Here is a 24,611-nt window from a genome sequence, read left to right on the forward strand (position 1 = left end):
TTTAGTTTTACATCTATAATTTCTTTCTCAATTGGACACTTAAAAGATATTTCTAATTCTTTTACCACGCCCTAGTGCCTTAACAGTAGCCTCAGCAAAGCTGATTACCTTTTATTTTTCGTATCTGCAAAAGAGAGAAATCTTTATGCGATTTGTTAATAAAAGCAGCAAATAAATTGAAGCAAAAGCAGACTCAGAAGCACTGAGGTACTTTTAAAAAACTTTAGTTTCTGGCCTGAGATTTCCCATATGAAGTCTACTAAGAAGCAGCTAGCATATATGTTCTTCACACTTCTTCATACCCAATTTTTCCTGCAAATCAAATATACCAAAAGGTGCAGGATAAAAATTACTTTAAATCTTAAAAAATCAAACTTCCCTACCCCAATAAACCCTCAACCTGATTTTGTTGCTCCACTGGATTTTTTGCTGGAACTGTAATCAGTTCCTGATGTGTGTTTCACTACCTGTAGCTCTGCTCTGCCTCTAACTCTTTGAAATGGAAAATGTGAAGAACCATTTCTAGCCTTGCCCTTGCAGGTGGTCAGATCCAGAGGTAAGTCAACACCATCCCTCTTCCACAGCTATCAGGCCCTACATAAGAAAGTGAAGCCAGAAGAATAATTTTTGAAGACTAGAGCTCTGAATTGTTCATACTTCTACTGATAATTATCTGTTTTTATTTAGCATCTTATAAAGCAAGGCACAAATGTACAAAATCGCATCTACTAAATCTGATCATTTTTATATATATTTACACAATTACCATAATATAAAACGTGCTTTGACACTGTCATAGCACAACAGTAGCGGAATTGAAGACAACCTGATAATAAACATAAATACCAGGTCCTGGATTTCTGTTTGTGCTTCACCTGAAGAAACATATTCATATGCAGATACACAAAGCAATCCAGCCACCATCCCTTTATTTTCCACACCTCACACAGATTAAACTTTGTTGCTAAGAAGCTGTGGAAGGAGTAAAAGGCAGTAGACCAGCACCCAAAAGAAAATGACAAAGTAGAATAGCTCTGGCTGCTCAAAAATGGTTATCTCATGAGTTGGTGCTGGAGTCTCGCTTGCTTCCAAGTCCTTTTTCTTCCTGAAAATAGGAGAGAATTCAGTAAGAGGCAAGGAAAAGAAGAAACCTTCAGTGTTAATAATGACTGTGAAGATCAGGGGGTGGTCTAAAAGACAGCAGTTTAATGAACCTTTTCAGCCTAGTCAGTTGGAGGGCCCCAGCTGGACTAGGAGGGGCATACTGGGCTTTAGCAGTGTGTTCCTTCCAGAGTCAACATAAGTAAGACTCAATCTTCTGAAAACTCAGACAATTTCTCAGGTAGTTTAAGTAAGTGCCATTACAGCACAGCCCTCTGATGTAGGGAGATTTCCACCTGTCAAAAAGATGCCCTTTTATTTTCAGAACAGTAAACATAGCACCGGGAAACGCATCTCACACTTCCACAGTTTTTCTTATACACTGGATCTGACTTGATATACTTTCCCCCAGTCATCTACTTTCAGAGTCCCTCATGCTAGTCACTAGAATATTAAACAGAAAAAGCCCAAGGCTTCCAACCAAGAAACCAACTAGCAGTTGGGGGTTTGCAGGATAACTCCAAAATTTCAACTTCACAAATTTCCAGCTATGGTTCATAAGGGCAAAGGTTGATGAATTCTGCCAGCACTGCTGAGCTCTCACAAAGACAATGAAATGTCTTATTTAAAAAGGGACAAGATGGTACAATCACTTTATAATTTTCTAGTACTGTAAGAAAAACACTCCGGTAAACTGTTTTTAATCTACTTTCATAGAAAAATGGTGGTTTTTCTGCTTGGGGCCTCCTACTGGATATATACCTGAATATTACATGACATTCACTTAATATCAGCAAATTGTACAACCGACACAACTGTAACAGCTCTTTGTGTAATTTTTTTTTTTAACAGAGAAAGAGAGCCCAGTGGATAATATTTTGTGTATTTTCTGCATCTAAATATAACAACCATTTTACCTAGATGTTCTAAGAGGTACTATTCAGTATCAGCTAAGAGGCAAAACCTAAAGTGATCCTTGTTTCTTGAAGATATTTAGACCCTAATACCAAAGGGATGCATGTGTTTATGACCAGTCACTCTAAATCTAAACACACATACAAACTGCCAAAACCCATAGATGCTCTAACAGAGGCCAGCCCTCCACTGAAGAAATTGGCTTTCCCTGGCACTGATCTCACTAAACATTGTTTTGACAGTCTTCCAAACCTGGAAAGAGTCATCGCTGCCAGAGGGCCTAACATTTTAAGTTCTCCCACTCCTCTCTCAGCCTGAGATACCCAACACGTGGGGAAAATGCTCAGAATCTTTCTTAGACAGCTGAATCTTTCAAGTCAATCAAAAGCATTTTAATCAAGGGACAGATTGAGCAATAAGGAAATTTTGTACCTCACACCTAGGGGAAATGTGGACTCTGACCCATTACAGAAGACAGTTGCCACCATTATAATTAATTTCCAGCTCCCTTTGTATCACTGCTAGTAGTCCCTAGGAGTTATGGCTTCCTTGCAAAAGTCAGTCTGAATAAGAAACACTCACCCGATGATTAATGGACTTTCACCCATATCTGTCATCTTCGGCTCATTTACACCATAAGTTTCCTTAAACAAACCAGGAATAGATTAAATAACAGAAATAAAATTCAGCATCTCACAAAGGTGGTAACTGTGTATTTTATGCAAATTCTATCTAATGTTTGCTCAAATAAAATGAAAGTGTGCTTATAAACATATTTTCCATCAGCACATCCAGCAGTGCAGTCTGGTGCACACACGGAAAAGGAAAAAAGTTGTGAAATAAGATTTTTTTGCTTTCAACTGCTTTCATCAGTTGAATAAAATTTCCCTTGTTCATATGTCTTTCTAGTAGCTCTGACAGTATTGCAAAACTAAAGCATCTGTGTGAAACCTTCCTTTCACTGGTGGCAGCATTTTTTTAGAAACTCCAAGATGGTCAGAATTTTATTTTTGTGTTGAAAAAGGCCATATTCCTGTCCTTGCTCAGCATGCCCAGATTGCTGATGCTGTCCCTTCCTTCTGACTTTAAAAATCCAGACCTCAGCTGTATTGTGTGCTTTCAAGAAGCCAGTGTGAATCACTTCTGTCATTAGGGATGCAGTTTCACGTTACAACTAAAATTCTTTTAGGACTAGTTGTTGTTACTGATAATATAATACGCTGCTACTGTGAGGAAAAGGGACAGAGCCCAGTTTTTCAGAAACAGTGCTCTTCAGGAGAAACCCAGCATTTTTGCAGGGTTGAGACCAGGGCGCCAACATTATACAGAGAATGCAAAAACTGAAAGAAACTGGGGCAGCAAATAAAAGCAGCTTCAAACAAGCAAGATGCTGCAGCTATACAGGTATGATGAAGTAAGATTTCAAGTTACAGCAGATTTAACTGTAGTATTACGTACTCCTTTGTGAATTTGCTTAAGGTTCAGTAAAGTTTAGTATGTTTTTAGGAGAGTTCAGTAAAACTTTGCAACTATGCCTGGTTTTAGCACTAAAATTATTAGAAGTCACAAGACTTTCATACTGTTAGAGGCCTTTTTACAGTGTGTGAACTTCTGGAGTTTGAGAGAACCAGAGAAACAGCAATAAATAAATGTACACACTTACCTCCTCAGAGGCATTACGAGAAAACCTTTTTCGGAGATGAATGTTGGCATCACTGTCATTGCTTCTGTATGTAAAAGCAAAGTTTTTAAATTCATATAGTTAGGTTTAAAAGAGACGCTGCAAATAGACGTGACAGGTTTAAGCTACACAAAACCACAAATATGCATTGCTGCATGTATTAGAATATGGACTGGAATTTATCAGTAACATGATAAAAATGGCTTTGGGAAAAATCTGACCCACAATAAAAAATTAATATTCTCAAAAAGGAATCTTTTCTGAAAAATTGTATCTGAGAGCATTTTTGCACCTTTGACATCAGTGACATTTAACTGAGAGTATACCCAAGTTTTATGGCCTTTGATATAAAAAAATGAACTGACAGGGAACAGTAAGCTTGAAGTGGACAACAGGTTTTTCTAAGCAAACTCTCAAATTCATTAGAGTGCTCCAGTGATAATAATAATAATCAACAAATTACAGTTAATGTCCCACTAAAATAGATTACCTGAGAATAAATTAGAACATAAGAAAAACCAGAAGTAAATGAAGCAAAATTAGCTGAGTGTCTCTGTACTGGGTCTGCCTGGGCGGCAGTTAAATTTCTCAAGAGCAGTGGGCTGGGGCTGGGCAAGAGGCTTGGAGGGGACCCAGCCAGGAGAGCTGACCCAAACTGACCAAAGGGCAGTGACACCCCCACACACACTTGTTCTTGTATCTGTCTTCTGAAGCAACCAGTACACTCTGGTTCCCAGGAAGTGGCTGGACACTGCTGTGCTGATGGGAAGTAGAGAATAAATAATTTTTTTTGGTCTTCTTCTAATTTGCTTCCAGACATGGCTTTTGCCTTTTCATTAAAATGCCTTTACCTTGACCTATGAGTTCTTCATCTTATTTTCTCTCCAACACCTCACTTACTTGTTTATAAACAGAAAAAAGCTACCAAAAAGTATCTTCTGAAATCAATCAGTGTCATGCTTTCACACAGTGTCATAATGCACATGGATCATTTCATCTACATTACAAAATACTCTCTCTGTTAGGAAGGCAATTATAACTCTTCCATGTTCAAAGTGCACTGGGCTTCCACTTGGGTTTTGTGTGGCAAATTTTGTAGCACAGTCAAATCAAGTCCCACTGAATCACTCAACATATTTAAGAGAAACACAGGAAGAAGCCAATGAATCTTAATACTTCTTTCTAAAACAAGACTACAACAAACATCCAATGGACAGGGCAATTTCAAAAGACCACTTAGGTGTATTTAAGACAAAGTTAATGTGGAATACCTGGTAAATTCCTGGAATTCAGCATTTTCTTCCAGGTCATCTTGTGATAGAGGAGTAGTGGCAACTTCTGAGATCTGCAAATCTTCTTCAATCATATCTTTCTCTTCCTCCTCTGTATTACTATTTTCTTCTGGCGTCTTTATGGCTATTGGTAAATCCTCTAGATTTTCTACTATGGCCTGTTGAAATTAGGAAGTGTTTTGCTTTAGACAACATGACTGATTCCCCACCCTTCCAAATATCTTAGTGGTGCAGCCTACTCAGACACTCAACTGCAGATAATATGAGACTGAAAGTCTCACTGAAGAGAATAAAAAAGCAATTAATTTCTTGAAAATCTTTTGTAATACACAGAATCATCAGTTCAACATATATACATACGTGCATACAGTTGGAAAGTCAGATCTTTCTATTAAGAAGTCATGACATGACATGGCTCTTTGAAGCAATCCACTAGACTTTTTTTTTAAATCTACCCCCAATCAGCCCTTCAAGTTAACAGCAAACTGACTTCATTTCTGTAGTCAGAGTCAGGACCAAAACATGTTCAAGCAACATGTCTAAGCAACATGTAGAGCAGCATTAAATGGACACTCATTCCTGAAAAACGCTGTCAGAAATTACTGTGCTGGAAAACATGTAAGGCACTTCAAAACTGGTGTCTGCAAGAAGAGATGCAGAAGCAAACTGCCTAAACCAAATACCCCCAAAGTACCCATTTCTTTCTCCTCCAGTGCACAGAAGCCTTCATTTCATTCATGTAACCTATCCTACTCAAATTGTTTTTCTAAGTTTTTATAGGCAAACTTACTTGGATTGAGACAAAATTATCACTGCCTGTATCCTTTCTTTAGAAGCAATACTAATTTCCGTTACTCTCATTACAGATTATTAGAAATACCCTGTCTGGTAATCTGTTTTGCCTAAGGATTACACAGAAACCTCTAAACTATTTTAAAACATAATAAAAAGGCACATTTTTGCTGTACTTTAAGGTAATCTTTTATGCTTAGGGATTACAGAAGGCTCAAATTATTTAAAAACATAATATAAATTCACATGTTTGCAGTGCCATTAGTATTAGGACTTATTTTCTCTTTTAATGTCAGATCTTCTCAGGGATCTGCAATTCCATTCATTCCAGTAGGGGGCTGTGGCAAACAGTGTAATGGAACAGGAAACCAAGTACATTTTAAGTATTTCTCCCAAACATTGCAAAATGAAAGCAAATGAAAACCACTGGGATCTGATGCTAAGTCCACACATATACACAAAGAAATGCTGGTAATAAAATAAAATACCTCAGGATGTTGTGGAATAGTGGAATCTTCATGGTTGGTGGCCTTATCACCATCTTCTTCTATTTCTAACTCTTCTACTAGTAATGGCACTTCTTTTTCATCGGAAGAATTCACATGACTGCTTGTTTTTGTAGTTTCCTCCTCGCTGTTCTCAGTATCTGTTTCTGATGGAGGGGTACCTAGCTTATTCTCCAAGTCTGGCTCTGGAGCATCTTCCTTGTGGTCCTGTTCTGCTAAGTTCTTGTCATGTAAAACATCTGTTACTGTTTCAGAAGAAGCTTTTCCATTTCCTGTATCATAACCTTCGATACAAGGCTCGAGGTAAGCGTTCAGAACTGCTGATATGGGAACATTATAATGTGGATAATAAAAGAGATCATGGGGTATCACAGATACTTTTGAAGAACTGGGTAGCACTTCAGCTGCAGATTCAACTTCGTCACAGCTGTCCAGGTCCTCTGGAATTTTAGGTATATCTGAGAGAGAGTCATCAGATGTTTCATGCTGTGTAGATAGTTCTTGGCTTTTGAGATTAGAACCATTCAGTGAACAAGGGTTCGTTTCTGTTGTCTCAAGGACAGGAGATTCCTTTGTATGTTCATCTTGTGGAAGCGTTTGTATTTCTTCATTTAGAAGGTGGAGAACGTACTTCTGCGTATCTTCTTGTTTTGATGTATCTTCTGGTAAAAGAATTGAAGACTGGGGTTTGCTCTCTTCAACTTTATTAATAGAATCATCTGTAAGTATACCTGAAGTCCAGGATAATGGACTCAAAGAAGAAGTATTGGCTGAAAGGCTCTTGGTTTCATTGTCATATTCAGTAGGGGTTTCCTTAGTTAATTCTTCAGAGTATTCTTCAAAAGAGTCAACAGAATCTTTCTGATCTGTCAGAACAGCTGGAGAAAGCTCATCATTTTGTTTCAGTGGATCATCAGAGATGCTCTCTTCACCTGACATGAATTTATCATTTTGAACCTCCCAAGAGGAATTGGATTCAAAACTGACAGGTCCTGTAATTTTCAGTGAGGTAGGCCTTTGAGGCTCCTCTTCAGATGTTCCCTGTACATCACCTAACACTTGACTCAGTTTCCCATTACAATTTTCAGAAGTGGTTTCTGATGGGATTCTCTCAGGGATATCATGAATATGGACCTTTGGAGGAGCAGGATGACTCCTCTCATGATTAACAGTATACATGTTTTCTTCATTTTCACTTAAAATCAAGATTTTGCCTTCCTTCTCTGACGGTGTGTCTTTGATGTGGACATATGTGGACTCAATTGGAAGCTCCTTGTCAGGATCTGTAAAGTCTTCCTGTAAGTTATGATGCACCATTAGAAGACAAATCCTTGGTCAGATACCATTTTACGTTTCCCAAACACAATGGAAAGAATAAATACCTAGCCTTTCAGTCCATTACCTTATGAATGGCCAATTAATGATTCACTTATTTTGAAAGTAGGAAAAATAATCTGGCAAGTCAAGAGCCTTGAACAAAGCTCAGTGTCACGAAGGCAGTTGTACAGGAAGATCAGAAAGCAGACAAGCCTACTCCTCAGTAGTTATTGTATTTGTTTCTCCCTGCTGCACCTGTGGAGACAACTGACTTGGCTTTTTGACACAATCCTAAACCCTGGGAATAACATAAATCTAACAACTGCAATAAATCCACTGTGAAATATACTGATATACCAGATTATTTCCTTGCAATAGACTCTATTAAAAGAAAGGCCGTTTTTAGCTTAGTTCATAAAAATGTCAACAAGTCTTAATGTCAACCAGTCTTATTGCTCATCTTATCTGATAATAATTATTAGATTACTATAATAATTTTAATTCCAATTACTTTACTAATGCCTACCAATTTTGTCAATTACAAAATATATGCCAACTGCAACCTTCAGTAAAGAAATGAGAGAAAATGCCTTTTTCTCCAAAAGGCCTTTGCCAGTTCTTGACACTGTCAACCCTTGCTTAAACCTCAATTCTTTATTTTTGCATCAAAGTCCCAGCCACTTAAAATGCAGTTTATTTCATGTTTATAATGAGTGTTTTTTAAGCATGCTTAAAAATGGCTTTTTACTGTTGTATTGACAAGATTCAGCTTTTGATGTCTTGAGTTTCATACATGCTAAACTCAGACTGATCATGGCCCTCAAACTTGAGAAGATAGAAGTAAAAATTAAATTTGAAGTCCAATGAATCATTATAGATAAAGGAATAAACTTCAGCCTTACTGAAAATCGATATAGCAAAGTAGCAGATTCATATGAAACCAATTCTAACCTCTGAGAGTTACAACTGGATGTAAATGTATAAAAGCACAATTCTACCTAAAGCATTTTAGTAATCACCATTTCACTGGTGATTACTAAAATCAGCATTTTAGTAATCAAATGAAAGCCCATTTCACTGGATTTAACAAAAATCTGAAAAATTAAATCCAGGTTTGTTGTTTATTTTAAATAGCTAAGAAAGAAACCTAGAAAATAAATCTGACTTTATTACGTACACCAAGGCAAATTCAAGAAATTGCATGACATAGCAGTAAACACATACCCCTTCCAGCTCTGGGAAGTGCTCCAGAAATTGTGCCACATATGTCACGATTGACTGTTCATCGGGTGACTCCACCATGATATCTGCGGAGACAGACACGAGGGGCTTGAGCACGCACAGCTTTGAAATGCTCTTGCAGAGGAACAGATTGTCAGACATTTATCCTGCCATTATGGGCGCAGAAATAACAGCTACAAACACTTCTTTTTTTTTTTCTGACAGATAAGAGAGATGCTCTTCACTGCTGATGGCACTTGACAGAGTTCTCAATATCCTATTCACATTCATTTTTTCCTATTTCCAAACACATACCAAACCCCGATCAGGGCTCCCTTTTCATTCACTTTTATACTGCCATTTATGCTGTTGTCACTAGACAGTTGACTGTTGTTGAGCAACAATATAGAGATTTATTTTTAGCAGGATGGCCCAGTCTTCTAACAGGTGATGAAAGTGCAATTGTACTTTCAATCATGACACCAAGGCCTAGCACCGGTCTCATAGCATTCAGTAAAAAGAACGACAAGAAATCCATTTATACATATTTTATATACACATACACACCACTTCGGTTTACATTTATAAATACTTGTGTGTATATGTGCACTGTAAAGGGAAAACTGGGAGACGCAGATGCATTTTAATGGGTATCTCTCCATTTGCCTGGTGTGCCAGCCTCGTACAGCTCATCCTGGAGAGACATTTAGTCTCTGCAGCCTAGGTGTTACAGAACAGTGCTAATGCACTGAGACACCCCTCAGCACAACAATTAATGCCCTCTAAGAATGCAGATGTCACAAAGCATCTAAGCATGAACCAGGACCAGTGTACATAGCTAAAACCATGGTAAGATATTTGACCTCAAGGAGCTTACAAATAAGACTGGAAGCATACAATTACAAGCCACTGACCATTTCGTTTTTCTCATCAACAAGCTCTGCACACTGATCCCATTGGCAGCCTAATCACTGTGAGGTTTTGGTATGTATCACAACGCAATATTCATGAAGTCACTGTAGTCTGAGTGTTACCCACCAAAGCTGATGTGTTTACCTTCAGGTTCCAGGAGCCGAGGGACACCCAGTTTATTCTGTGCTATGCTGAAAGCATCCTCCAGGTTTTCTCGTGCTGATTTCTCCAGTGCATGCTTCATGTCTACCAAAGTACAATCTATGGCTTTTATGACAGCTAAGAAAGCGAGGCCACTCCTCCAACTACTTGTGAAGTCTTGGACTGCAACGCCATACCTGAACAGAATTACATACATTTTACATGGGTGGTTTGTTACAAAATCCAAAGTAAAGGCATCATCATTTTCAGACTCATGCAAGTTAAAATGTAAGGTTGCTGAGTAGCACTTGTCATATTTGAGTTATTTTTGGATTTCAACATCTAGAAATACATTCAGAAAACACATGGGTTCACAAACTGAATTGGTGTGGCTAACAGCTGACACCAACCTGCTTGTAGGAAGCAGTTAGTAAAAACAAAGCCCTGAAGAATTCAGCAACCACATTTAACATTCACAAAACCAAATGTCTCTGTGATTCCTGTTTCTGTTGCTCTCCAGCATTTTAATGCCATAGCTTGGGAATACTTCCAAGATTTAAATATTTAAACACATAAGCATAAATTATTCACATTCCTGTGTACTTGGCCTTCTATAGCAGAAAATCTGCCAAATGCAAATGGTGTCAGCATATGCACAAACCACAAGAGTGTTAGATGCCCAAAGTTTTGGAGGAAAAACAGCCATCAAACTTACAATGGAATACAGCCCAAGAATAGAAAATTCTGCACAGATCATGAGATAACAGGATTACAATGATGCTATTATGTTTTAAATACTGCAGTTGCAAGAACAATTTTCTCTTATTAGATCTTTTCAATTTGCACTGTTTGATTGGGCTGAAAAGTCTGTGGCCTGTACTTCTCAGGTCCTCACTTTCTTTGTACCACCTATTAATAACAACATCAACATTATTTTGGACTAAAACTCTACTTCCTCTATGGTCTGCAGTGGCAGCAGTGAACTACAGAGGGCAAGTTTATCTGCTCAACAAGCACCCTAAGCTTCACTGGAGATAACCAAGGGAGGATGCCGTCCACAGGACCAAGTATGTAAGATGTAAATTTTTGTCTTCATTACTAGAAAATTTGTGTTCAAAGCCAAGATATAAAACCAGAGACAAAAACACCAAATACTCAGCTAACCAACCTGTATAAGTAACTTTGACACATGCCCTCTTTAAAACTCACTGCCAGTTCAAATAGCAATACATGTAAAATACACTCCAAGCATTTGCATGTACATGAGACATCTTACACTACAGTTTTTTAACCTGTCAGTAACTCTGCCAGGATAAAGCATTACTACACAAAATGCTTTGGTGAACCACTTTTTATTAAAAAGGAGAGAGATGTCTTGTGCAGTGGAAATCCACTCAAATGTTACAAGTTCAAGAGAAATTACTTAAGTTTCATCCTCTTCCCCTCTTTAATACTGAGGAAGGAGGGACTCTAGTAGGGGCTCTGTCTTTCAAGGCACTCTGCAGTGCACAGAGAAGCTTCCTCTGGCCTACTGCTTAATTTAAAGGCTGCTGATAAAGTCTTTCAGTAGATTTATTTTTTCAGTTCACCCCCTGGTTATACCTAACTTTTAATCAGCAAAAGATGTCAAAGAGACTGCATGAAAGCTGGGGTTTGAGGAGTAGAGAATGATCCTGTTTTAAACAGCACCAAACAGGTTAGTGTAAGTTAACATTTAACACTCAAACCATGGAGCCAGCGCTGCCTTCAAGGTCAGATGGCTGCTGTGAACACATGGTCATAGTGAAACACCCCCCTGCAGAGACCCTGGGCTCCCCAGCTTCAAAAGCAGAAGAAGCCACAGCACATGGTAACACACCCATGGGGCAGGACAGAGAAAAGAGACTCAGCTTCGGAGGGGCAGGTGGCAAGACACTGTTTTGTCCAAGGGTTTGTTAGCTTACTTTCTGGTTTTCCTCTGAACCCAGATTAGAAGGGCCCTGATGGCTTTCCGCTGATCCTTCACTGTAATGGACATGTTTCTCTCCACGCTGGGAGTGCTGGGGGATGTGTCTGATTCTGGACCACTGGGCCCAGAGGACAGGCTGGAGGAGGAGGAGTTCCTGTTGAGGTTGCCTGTAAGCTCCTTAATCTGTAATAAAAGGTGAAATACACAGTGTTCTGCTTTATCACTGGCTGCATCGTGTCCTTGTTTTCATGCAAACTTTAAAGAGATCAGTGCCATAACTGAATTTTAAGTGATAATTATAAACCAGTTCATTTTAACTCTCAACTTGTATTTTACAAGCATGACAGCCAGCAGCAGCCCAGGCAACAGAAAGGACAAGTTCCCAGTTCAGGCCAAACTGCACAAATTAAACAAAAAGCAAAGAAACATGTCCTTGAAAGAAAAGTTAGTTTAACTGAAATTGTTCTCTTCACAGGGATTGCTTGAGTGAAATATTTTTTGTCAAGAAATGGTGACCTGCAGCAGCACTCCTGTCCTTGATCAGCACTTACATTTGAGACTCTGCTGCTTCTGGGTCCCCCTGTGCCCTCTGCTGCCAGAGTAACAGGTTCTGGTCACACCATCTTTGCCTGTGAGTCTGCGTGGCCACACTGGTTCTGTGCAGCACTGTTTAGCCTGAGGAGCTCAGCCAGGGAGAGAAGCCCCAGTGCAACTTTGAGATCATGTTTTTAACCTTATAGCCATTTTTTAAATCAGACCAAGAGAATGAAAGGGCCTCACAGTCTTATGAGAATTGCAGAACCCTCCCTCCATCTCTCTCTGTCCTTCAGAATTTGGGATTGTCTAGAAGGTAATTTCAAACTATGGGTAGGTTAGGGAGCAGTTTTAATATAAGCCTGGGGATAAATCAATTTTCAGGCTCAAATACGTGTTATCAGTTCCAGGTCCTTTGAGATCTTTCATATGACCATGTATATCAGTTGCAAATTTTTGCTGTGTTGAGTAAGTCTCCAGAGAACAGTGATTCTAAATGGAATTTCCCACCACATTGGACCAAATCCAGTAAAGGTTATTGAAAATAAACTGTGACCTGGAACCATACCCAGGACATTGGTTCAGATCCAGGGAATCTGGAACAGAACCCTGAGAAGGCACAGGAAAGAAGGGAAAGTAGTAATCTGAAGCTCTAATTCAGGTCCAAGTTAAATGAGGGCTTAAATTGTCTCCAATTTACATCAAAATAGGTCCAATGAAGTAAAATGAAAGCAGCTGCAAGTATAAAATTAGTGTATATTAGGAGGGGAAAAGCTCAGGTTTAGCATGATTAATTATGTTCTTTAGGATTAAAAACCAATTTAAAAATCAGTATTCATCTGGAATAGATGGATACCATGAAGACTGATTACTTATGGTTAAAGTATTCAAATTTTATTACCTGAAAAAACAAGATTATATTCCATATTAGTCCAAGTACCAGAGAGGAATTTCCATCTGCTATTTCTGCTGCATCGATGCTAACAAGCTTTACCTGTAGGAGAGATCATAAATTCAGTGCCAAATTCAAAGCAGCAAGTTATATGCAAAAAATGCACTGGGACTACTGGACAGGTCCATACCACTGCTGCCACTGACAGGCCAGCAAAAAAGCAATGCTGCAATCTTGTATTAATGAAAATTTGCCCTGATCACAATCACCCTTCTACTGGAACTTCTATCTGAAACCCCCAGCATAGTCTGCAGGACAGAAGTGAACTCAGTTCTGCATTTTTGGGACTACAAATGCGTTTCCTCCATACAAAAATGGAGGAAGATGGGGCCCCATCCAGTGGACCCCACTCACAAAAGTAGAGAGTAATTTCTCATATAAAAATCTAAAATCCTAGTAAGATCTGCTTACTTCTTTTTTTCTATGCATCTCCTTTCTCCTTCCTTATCCCACCTTACACAGCTTGTCACAGAGTTCTCATTAAATCAGTTAGCAACGGATAGGGTTGCCTAATCCAAGCAAACTCTAGACTTTCCCACACTGAGGTTTTTTCCAGCTGATAACACCAGGATGTTATTCTCTTAGACAACACAGATTTGGTTTTGGCAACAGTCAGGGAGGAGGGAGGAAACAAGGAAGCTGTCAGTACTGCACATGGCACCCAGACCGAGTTAAGGCCCAGCAGCCCATTTATCTCTGAGAAGTCCCGGACACGGTGAATCACCCGGCAGGGCTCTGCCCTGCTGCCCCAGCTCCACAGACACTGTCGGGTTCCACCCACTGGGGTTTAATAGCTAACCCTGAAGCTCTTGGCAGCCAAGGCATTTTGCCAACACTTTCATCACCGCCCTTCACTAACCGGTTTGGTTAAGCTGAAAAAAGGAAAGCAAAATAACTTTTTATCTGGTGGTTTGCAAAACATTTTCAGTCTTAGCAAGAAGACACCTCTAGTTGTCATATTTCAAGGATCAGATTTCTTGCTAGCTCCAAGGTATTTGGCATGGGAAAACCTTACGGATATAGTACATTTGAACAACAGTTTCTCCAAAATGGGGAACAAGTCACATTTATCATTTCACTGCTTAGTGTGAGCTCCATCCTCTTACTGTTGCTCGTGTTTGTCACCCAGCCCAGAAGAGATAATCAGTTAGAAGATATTGACTGCTTACTTTTAAGGGAACAGGAAATCTAGAGGAAAGTAGTTTTTAGCACTCCTAATTAAAAAGCCACCTGCATTTAAGGTTCCTCCTTCCTGGCCTCGCTGACTGAGGACCTAGTGAGTCAGGGCAACCAGAAAAGCTTCAGCTGCAGCTCTGCCAAGCGCTGGTACCAACAGAGAGAAATCATCTCATCTGCCAGTGGGCCTTAGCTGGATTTGGGTAAAAAGCATCAACTGGGAAACTGCTAAGAAATATGCAAATATGTTAAATATTTCTTAGCAGTTCTACATCAGGACGTGTAGACGTACACATTTAGGGCCAGATCAGCCCCTACTGATGGAGTTTCCATAGGGAGGCTGGAACACCTGGAAGTTACTGGACAACTTCTTGACCTTTCACATCCTCTCCTGGGGAAAAAGGCAAAGGATGTTAAACCTCCCACACCTACAAAGTCACAAGAGATGTGCTGAGACCTCGTATCATGCTTATGCAAGGCAAGGTTTTGCACACACTGATCCCTCCTCAGCCATGAAGTTTAGCCTTACTTGAATCCTTTATAGGAAATAGCCCAATATCTATATCATGCTTATTCCTGCACTGGGGTTTGCAGCAGCTCTCCTGCATGACAAGCACTGCTGCTGGAGCAGGAGCTAAGCTCAGTGCAGGGAAGCAGCAAAGTGACACCAACTGCTGTTGGAGCATCCCATGCAAGACAAGGTTTTGCACACACTGATCCTTCCTCAGCCATAAAGTTTAACCTTACTTGAATCCTTTATAGGAAATAGCCCAATATCTGTTTACTGTTTCTAGAGGATCTAAGTATACCATGTATACTCTCAACAACACACAGGCCACTTCCACAGGGCTTTGGAATAAGAAATGAATCATTTCCAGCTAGAGGGTCTGATCACACTTGGTCACTTACAACTGTAGGAAGTGATGCTGTGGTAGTACAACACTCACTATGAGGGAAATTATGTCCCTGAAAGGCTTTGATTCCTGGAATTATGCATTTATATCATATTCCCAGTTTCACTCTCTCTTGCTTTTGACTCATGATCAGTTGCTGCAGCAATCAGTATACCAGATAAATAGATGATTTCTATAAGTGAAAGTATTTCTGAGGAAAGAAAGTCATCTACCATCAGTGTAACTGAAGTAATGCCACTAAGACCCAGATCATAAAAATTACTTGCATTTCTTTTTATTTTCTTTTAATATTGGGTTCCTGATCCTTTAATCCTGTTGAACTCTAACATATAAAATGAGCAAATAATCCTTGCTTTAGACTCTGTAGGTGTTCTTGTTGTGCATTTTTATGTGGCTTTTCAGCCTTGCTGCTAAGGTAAGTCACAGCCTCTTGAGCAGTACACTCCTCTTGCATATGTGCAGCACATCAGAATAGCAACAATTACAACTTGCAGCATACATCAAGAGAAAATATTAAGACCAGTCTTTAAAATACTCACATTACTGTCTTCCAAGAACTTAAGTGCTTTGGCTATGTTGTTCAAACGAAAAATGCGATGGGTTGAAGATTTGTATTCGTGCATCTAGAAAAAAATATTGTTTTTAAAACACTGTTTTTAAAACTGGTGGAATTATTCATCACATCATACAAAGCTTAAAACACTACAGGCACTGAGGCAAAATAAAGCTAAGGAAATCTATCTATGAAAAATTATTGCCATCTTTTGTGAGCAGCAAAATGCTTCAACTACACGATTGTAGCAAAACAGGGTGAGCAACCAGCTTTCCTGCTCTCCAGATGTTACCGTTCTCTTGGACCTGCCACATTGATTATTTATGTAATCACTCCCCAGCCATGTTCAGTTACAGGAACAGGTTTGCCTGAAAATTCATAATAAAATATTTTCTTTTGTCTTGAATTAAATGAAATTATCTTAATTAGGAAGCATGAGCAGTTTTAATAGCAGGCACAGGCAGGTGGGAGGCAAAAAACCTTCACTTTGGCAGAAATGAAAGATTTTGCATGCCTGTCTCCCTGCAATTCCACTCTGACACACTGTTTTTATCCCATGTTTCCAGAAACAGCTAGCAAGAAATGCAGCCAGCTGATTTTACCCCCTTCTCTCACCTCCTCCTTGACCTGTGAAAGCATAGCCTGGGGTTTACCATGATGTATCTCCCCCTTCAATTCATTTCAAGCCTGGCCCTCAATGCAATCTGTGTTAATGCACATAGAAACACTGCTACTTCTGCTGCAGCTCTGCCAAACTTCAAGAATATTAAAAAATATTCTTGACTCCAAATGTGTGAGCACACATTTGGGGGCATTCCTGCTGCAGGGTATGCAGGTGGTCAGTCACTACAGAGCATCACCAGGTGCATCTGCAGTGGTCAGACAGCTGCTCCTCTTACCCAAGTGTGGTAGCCACACACAGGAGAGCTCTGGTGACAGGATTGATGGAGAAAGAAAACATTAAAGTCAACTGGCCATTTATATTTGCATTGGGTGTTCCATTTCTGGTATGTGAAACTTTACACAGCTCTTACAAAGAAAGGAGGAGAGAAGTTTCTGATTAGTAAAGCTTTGCCCCTGCTGATTTAGACCGTATTAGTATGACTAATGAAACCTGAGTCAGGATACCAGAATGAAACTCAGGTTTCATTAGTCTTACTAATATGGTCTAAATCAATGAATTTCATTCATTGATTCATCTAATCAATGAATGAAACTCAGACCTACAGCAGGCATCAGAAGAACTACTGAGTGTCATAATGATCTTAGACAAAATAGAAACAGAACATAGGGATTAAAAAAATTATACAGCAAATATGTGTTTTCTTGGTAATGTAACTTGGATAATCCCCAAATGGAATGTGTGAGCATTAAAGTATTAAAGCCTTAAAATCCCTCAGGGGCAGGAACATTACAGTGATCACCCATCATTTACACCTCATTGTCTTATTTCCTTGAAATCTACATTATATCAGGACACCCACTGGTAACATAAGGAAATTACAACAAATTTGCTGAAATTCTTACTCCATTATGCAAGACATGGGCCCAAATTCACCCTTATTCCTTGGATATCCAGGCACTGTTGCTTGTAACATACCCAGCTCCAAGGTATGGAGGCTCCTCCCTCTCTGTACATACCAGCTTTTGTCCTGACAGGACTTCCAGGAGCGCCATCAAGATTTTGCCATCTTGTATATCAATAAACAAGTCCTTCACTTTCAAAGGAGGCTTGCACTGTGAAGAAAAGAAACCAGATAGTTTTTAAAACAATAAATCACCATGATGTCAGAGAGATGGAAGGAGAATTTTACAAGACAGAGATACAAGAAGTAAATCATAGCCTGCTATAAGAAAGAGCTGATTGTTCTTCACATCGGTGGCAATTCTGTCCTATGAATGTTGGAGCTAAAACTGAAATCAGACAAGGACTTATTCCAGATTTCCCATAACAGAATCTAACCCTAAATACTCTGCCTAAGAAATAAGAAATAACCAACCAGGGGTTGGGTGCTGATCCCTTAGACTAAGACATGTCCAGCAGAAGAAGCAAATACCACTTTGTGCAGAAATAAGCCCATGATCCAGCCAGCCACAATGTCCCTTCTCATGTGAAAGGGTTCTGGTGGTGCCATTCTGTCTCCCAGCATTTTCTAAGTACTTTAAAAATCAACTTCTTGTATTGTGTCTCTTTTCTCAGCAAACTCCTCCAAAGGGAACTGTCTCCTCACTTCACTACGATGTTGGTAGATTTGTGCAGTTCAAGGCACAAAGCCAAGTCAGCTCAGCCCTTAGGGGTAGTCCCAGCTGCAGCAATTACAGTCTGCTCAGGTGCCACTCACTCACATGTGCCTAAAGAGCCCAATCTTTTTATCTTTGGTTGGGCAACAAACTTCTGTTCAATTCAGCACTGCTCCTGGCAAACTGGGACCACACATTTTCATTACTGGTCTTTAATCTAGCCAAAAGACTAAATAATGCTCCATGAAAGAAAGCAAAGTATCTTTCCTTTCAAAATTAAATAACTTATCTGAAAGAGTAAAACCCAAACACTTTCTATTCTTTCAGTACTTAAACCAAGAACAAACAAAACTCAGAAATTCTGACTACTCCAGATTATCCCATGATCAGCAGAGCCAGATCCTCTCAAGAGATGACCCAAGTAGGATCACACCAAAAGTTTCCTGAAGAAGTACAAGACTTCATTGCTGCCTCTGAAAAAAAGAAGCCACTCTGTAAGAAGTGCCTCTTTGAGGATAAAGGCAGAGGACACCTTTCTCAGTGAGTCTCCTCAGGGAATCACCTGTAATTAGAAACAGCTTCAGTGAAGCTGTCATTGTTTACATGGTTATGTTTATTATGCCATTTCCAGGAAATACATTAATAAAGCATTAATAAAACAAACGGCTTTCACCCTTTCTCCGGAAAAGCACTTTTATTTATTGAATCAGAGAGGAAAAAAAATTGTATGCACTCCAGAGAAAGCTGACCTGCTCACAAAGGTTCTAAGACTTCAAATGCCTGGCACACCAGAATTAACAGCATCCTTTCAGCCTTTTTCAGCCTTCTTCCTTCAGTAAATCAAAGACCTTCTTTGACAACCCTTTCTGACAAGTTCCAAACCTGCAGTTAGTTTAAAGCCCTAGAGCCTGATTCACGGAGGCATCATGTAACACTGTCTTGGTTCTGAGAGGCCTCTGGGAGCAATTGCTAGTCAAAACATTTCCAACTAGCCTTATTCTGATTTTCCAGTGAGATTTAAGAGGATCCCTTTATGCCTTCAAAAACACTCACTGCAGAGTAGTGGACTTAAGCAACTATATATGTGATGCCTTTCTTCTAAAACCCCTTTACTTTACTGTGTCTGGAATGCAATCACTTCTCAAGAGCTACTAAACTGAGAGTCAGCCCAAACCCACTCTGTACTATTTTAAATTTAGCTGCACATACTAAAGCATTGTATGTATTGTATGTATGAAGCTCAATCACCAGTCTGAGTTAGGGCTCTGTCTAGATCAGGAAGCTGGTCTCATTCCTTGATCCTACACTAAGAGTTGCTGCTGTCTCAGTAATATCAAGATTTTTTTTTTCTCTTTACCTCAACAGCAAAAAAAATATTCTCTGCATGACAGACTACTCAGGAGAGGTAGTACTTATCTGCTGTCAATAAGAACAATATCTTAGGTTTAAGAGCCATATTATGGTGTCATTAAGAAACAATTACAACTTAAAGATATGATGTCCAAACATTAGCTCTCTGATGTAAGTGGATATGTGAAGATCCCATCATATTGCCCCCTACAACATGACTGATAAGGAATTACTGTTTTCCATCTTCAGATCTGGGATGAAGACAGGTTCTGAAGAACAGCTTTCTTTAGCCATGCGTCCTCAGATGTTCAAACTTCCATTTCAGGGAAGAACACAGACATCATCATCTCAGAGCCTCAACCATACTTGATTTTATGTGGGTGCATTCTATGGGAAAATTCTACCCTCATGGTAACAGGCAATGACATTAAAGATTTAAATGCACCTGAGATGATAAATGATAGTCAAGCCTTCATTGTGCCTGGAAATAAAGTTTAATCAATCCAGAAACAGGCTTTGAGTTTCCACTCATTCTCCTTCAAATGTGCACAGATGTCAACTTTGTTTCCAAAATTTAACTACTTTAGAGGAGTTAACAGCAATCTGTCTATGGCTATGTCCTTGTATCACAATATCAAGACTGTTTGTCAGTCTTACCTTTCCCAAATGCAGGTTTATCCATCTGGTAAAGGTCCTCTTCTGGACATTTTCGCGTTCAACTAGAAATATCAGAAACAAAAAACAGGACTTAACTTTCCAGAACAGGGAAAACTGGTAGTAAATTCCAGAAAATGATGCACAAAAGAGTTAGAATTCATGAGAACTTGGTGAATAAAACAAATATATTCTAAATCAGGAGATATTAGGTCCAGTTTCAGTGTTTTATTCAATTTCTTTGACCAGACATGAGCTAAATGCATTTGCAGATGCATTTAAAAGGCAGGAGGAATGAATTTCTTAGTTTTGCAATCTTCAGCGTTCAGCTTCTGCGAGGTGAACATTTATGTGCTGTGCACAGCTTTCCAGTGCTGTCACCCTCTGAGCCAGCAGCTTGACCCTTCTATGTCAATTTATAGGATTATTGCTCTGACACCCTCATGCAAATTGGGCTGGCGTGGATTCCAATGCATTTGCATGCACAAGGTAACAGGACCAGCACAACAATTTTGTCTTCCTATTTATGAAACGAAAAGCCTCATGAAATCCCATCTTCCCAGTCTCCTAACTAGTGCATTTAGAATCAAAATTCCAAGTCCCCAGACTGAAGAATCATTTTATTTATATTGCAATAAGACTAGGAGTGCTTGTCCTTGCCAGAACTGTGCTGTGCTCTGAGTGCTGTACAAACAGCTCTTGGGCCAGCTGAAGAGTTTTTAATCACATCTGCCATTTCCTGAATCTATTTCCATAGTGAACTATGGCAAGAGTGTAAGGAGAATCATATTACTGACCAGCTTTCATTTACCTTCTAATATAAAAAAGTAAACCATATATTTAATATAAATGAAGTAGACCGTCAAAGCAATATTTCACTTTAAAGACAATTATTCTCATGTGGTTACCAAGTTTCACTTGAATTAAGGAAATCTGGCAATTTATGAACAAAACCCATTAAAACTAGTTATATGCTAGTATTTCAATTTACTCATAGAGCATATCAAATATATTTTTAAACCATTTTGTGTTTCTTCAGTCCTACAAAAACAGCTAACCTATCTACTGGGAAATCACATTCTGAAAAAGTTTGGATTGCTTTTATTGGTCAGACTGATTACAGGCCAACCAGTAGCTTCTGTAAATCAAACTTTAATATTGTTCTTTTTGATCATTTGAACCAAAGGGTCAGCAGCCTCTAATCATATGTATAACTGTTTTCCTTATTTTGATGTAGTGGAATAGCGCTTTTCAGCATGAAGTACATCTGTCACTGATGTCCATTCAGCCCTTTTAAGTCATCTTATTCCATAAAACCTGACTTTCTTCAAGATTGGTTAAAAAAAGTCATTACCCTTTAAGTGCTTTAGAAAACATAGAAAATGCCAAACTAATTATTGCTGTTGGCTTTTCTTTTAAAATGTCTTAGAAGAATGTGCAAAGATTTGAAACAGCTCTCTCCAAATGAAACTGTAAATTATATTAGGACTCCGGAGTGTCTGTAAAAAACACCCACAGCATTTACCACCTACAAATCTCAAAGCACAATAAACTGAGAGATGTGTCACATATTTCTTGGGCTTCGCTTTCTTCAGCACCTCAGCTTCAGAACTGGGTTTCCATGCACTCACTCCCACAGCCACGGCTGAGCAGCAGAAGTGCTGTGTGTCACCCAGGGTGTAACTTCGACAATCGAGCTGTTAAAATTAACCTTTGACAGTGGGTGGAGGTTAAGCTAGAATTGTTCCCAGATATACTTACTTCTGTTCAAATACAGGTGTACAGAACAGGCGCTAGCAGTAGGCATAGGCAACACCCATTAAACTTGTCTGAAATGCTGAGGAATGCTTGGATGGGCACCAGTGCCAGGCTTCAGACAAGAAAAAGGAGACCTTATCAAATGGGCTGGATATAAAGATTTCCAATGTCTATCAAAATCAAAAAGGTAGCAAATACAGTGTTTTCTGGTCTCATCAGAGGCTACATTTCTTGTGTGTCTATCAAAATCAAAAAGGTAGCATAGAAGAATTTACAGAAGCAAATACAGTGTTTTCTGGTCTCATCAGAGGCTACATTTCTTGTCATATTTTTCACCAGTCACTTTGGCAACCTTCACTTTCAGTGTAAATAAGGATGCAAAAGAGAGCTGTGTTTATTTACAGATCATCCATAAAACTGAGCACACACTGGCTCCTAATTTTGCTGCAGAAATTCTGCCATGATGCAAATCAGGAGTTGCACATATGCCTCAAAGGATGGGTGAGCCAAGCTGGTATTACTGCTTTGGGAAGCTCACACACCAAACATTAAAAAAAGGCACATTCAGGAAAGCACTTGCATACATAGACAGGTTTCTGAGATGAATTTGTCTCTGTGGCAAACAGCTTCTTTCCAGGAAGAGTGATGACCCCAGAATGGGCACTATTTGATTCTGTAAAATTCTAAAGCAACAGTAACTGGAAGGGGAAGAGGACAGGAGAGGAAATGTGTTTATAAAATCCCTAAGGCACACAAACCCCTAATGCAGTCCATATGCTGGATGGCAGATTTAATGGGAAAAGTTCAGCACAGGTATTTACTGGTGTGCACCTTTAACTGCTATTCTGCTCCAGTGTTGGGGACCTCCCAGTTTCAGTACAGCCCCTCCTCTCCACAATCCTTTCATTTAAGATGATTGTAGAGACTCTATAAACTTTACGCAGTTTCTATAAATTAAATTGAATCTTTTTTTCTCTTTCACACCTAATATTATATGAAAGTGAAGAAAATCATTCAAGTCCAAAGTTCCTATACTTACACATATAGTTTACTAAAACTGCACTGTGTTTACTGGGCAGCTAGAGAGCAATAACACTATTATAAAATAATAATTACACCCACTATATGGCATATGGCCTAACAAATCCTATACTGGAAAAGAAGGATGCCTGCTGTGAGGGTTGAATTGAAAGATGTAATGCTGGAAGGTAAAAAGTCAGGAACTGCCTTTTTGATTCAGCTCAGCTCAGACTTTGATATAAGAGGAAAATTATAGAGACAAATTCTGACCGCTCACAGAAGCTGGGTCTTCCAGTAAGCCCAACTATAACATGCTTTCACAGGAGGGTGTAAGAGGCACAGTGTTTTTATCAAAGTGCATGGGTAGGGCACTGACAGGCATTAACTGCAATAATTTAGAGGGAAAGAAGCCACTGGAGAAGAAAAAAGTGTACTGTTAGGATTGGGCGTACCCTATTGTATACCCCACAGATCTATGCCCCACAGCTGTGTCCTAGAGGACAGCAGAATTTGGCAGAATTTGGCTCAGCCCCAGTAACTGCACCCTAGTCAGTATTCAATATTCACAAAGATATACTGCTTCATAAAATCGTATGGCAAAGACAACTAATTCCTCAAAGAGTAAAACTAAGCTAGTTCAAAAACCACTTGGGCAAAATTCAAGGTTAAGCTGCTAATGCACAAGGGAGTTTGGCTGCTTTCCTGTGTGGCACTATTTCCTTACCCATCAGTCTAGAAATTCCTTGGGCATTTCTAATGCCATTTCTCCCCCTCCCAAATCTCCTCAAAGGTCACTAGTGTTTGCATCACCTGCAGGAAGCCAATCCCCAAGAGCCTCTATGTTCAACAGCAAATTGGAGATAGCAAATATTGATTTGCTTCTAAATACTATTTATTCTGTTGTTGTAGAACCAGTTATGAATAATCCTCTGAGGCACACCACCATGGGGCTGGGCACTTCAAGGAACTATGAAACATGGAAGCTGATTTGAGTAGAACACTCGTCAGTGTATAATTACATAGTTTCAGGAAACTGCTTGATTTGCATGTATGGATATTACTGCCAAAGCAAAGCAGAAGGTCACTTAAATTTGCTTCCAAACCAATTAGCATTTCATCTAGGATATCATCATCAAATGACGTTAAAACCTTCACAACAGGCCAAGCTGGCTTGTAGATCCACTTACAACTTACCTTCTGGACATCTTGCCAAGTTCCAGTTTTATAATAAGCACAAAATCCAGCTTCCTTCTTTCTACCACAAACTCAGCCTCTATAGATACACTCGCTATTAACAAGAAGCAAGTCTTCAAGATGGAAATGCTGGTGTTGTCCATCTGACTGTGACAGAGGACGCTTTAGCCACTCTTGGCTGCAGAGGCAATAACTTGCCGGGAAAATCGCCCCATGTTCACTTCGTAAGTACCCAGTGGCCACCACAGAACCAGTTCATAATGTGCATGGCTCTGGATGTATCCCAGCATTTGCCAATGTCTTTGATCAGGAGAAAATGACACTTCTTATTACACAACAAAAATAGATGGGGAAACGTATGATAATTAAATACTACAGCCTAACTCCAAAGTGGGATGTGGTTCAGATGCCCTGTCTTGGGAAATGCAAATTCCTCTCC

At 39.4% G+C, this 24,611-nt stretch overlaps 1 protein-coding gene across 1 annotated transcript in view; it reads right to left on the minus strand.

Moving 5' to 3' along the window:
• Nucleotides 1–938: 938 nt before the first annotated feature.
• The window catches only part of CLMN (calmin), a 69,262-nt gene continuing 45,589 nt past the window's right edge, over nucleotides 939–24,611 (minus strand). The window contains exons 2-13 of the mRNA XM_041399286.1: nucleotides 20,204–20,265; nucleotides 17,597–17,692; nucleotides 15,942–16,025; nucleotides 13,262–13,354; nucleotides 11,822–12,009; nucleotides 9,882–10,075; nucleotides 8,829–8,911; nucleotides 6,270–7,583; nucleotides 4,969–5,147; nucleotides 3,680–3,743; nucleotides 2,599–2,660; nucleotides 939–1,105 (exon numbers count right to left, since the gene is read on the minus strand). Coding sequence (XP_041255220.1) covers nucleotides 952–1,105; nucleotides 2,599–2,660; nucleotides 3,680–3,743; nucleotides 4,969–5,147; nucleotides 6,270–7,583; nucleotides 8,829–8,911; nucleotides 9,882–10,075; nucleotides 11,822–12,009; nucleotides 13,262–13,354; nucleotides 15,942–16,025; nucleotides 17,597–17,692; nucleotides 20,204–20,265 — 2,573 coding nt within the window. The 3' untranslated portion in view covers nucleotides 939–951. The remainder of the gene's footprint in view (nucleotides 1,106–2,598; nucleotides 2,661–3,679; nucleotides 3,744–4,968; nucleotides 5,148–6,269; nucleotides 7,584–8,828; nucleotides 8,912–9,881; nucleotides 10,076–11,821; nucleotides 12,010–13,261; nucleotides 13,355–15,941; nucleotides 16,026–17,596; nucleotides 17,693–20,203; nucleotides 20,266–24,611) is intronic.

Source organism: Onychostruthus taczanowskii, unplaced genomic scaffold (assembly GCF_017590055.1).
Source record: "Onychostruthus taczanowskii isolate IOZ18803 unplaced genomic scaffold, ASM1759005v1 scaffold1, whole genome shotgun sequence".
Lineage (NCBI taxonomy): Eukaryota > Metazoa > Chordata > Aves > Passeriformes > Passeridae > Onychostruthus > Onychostruthus taczanowskii.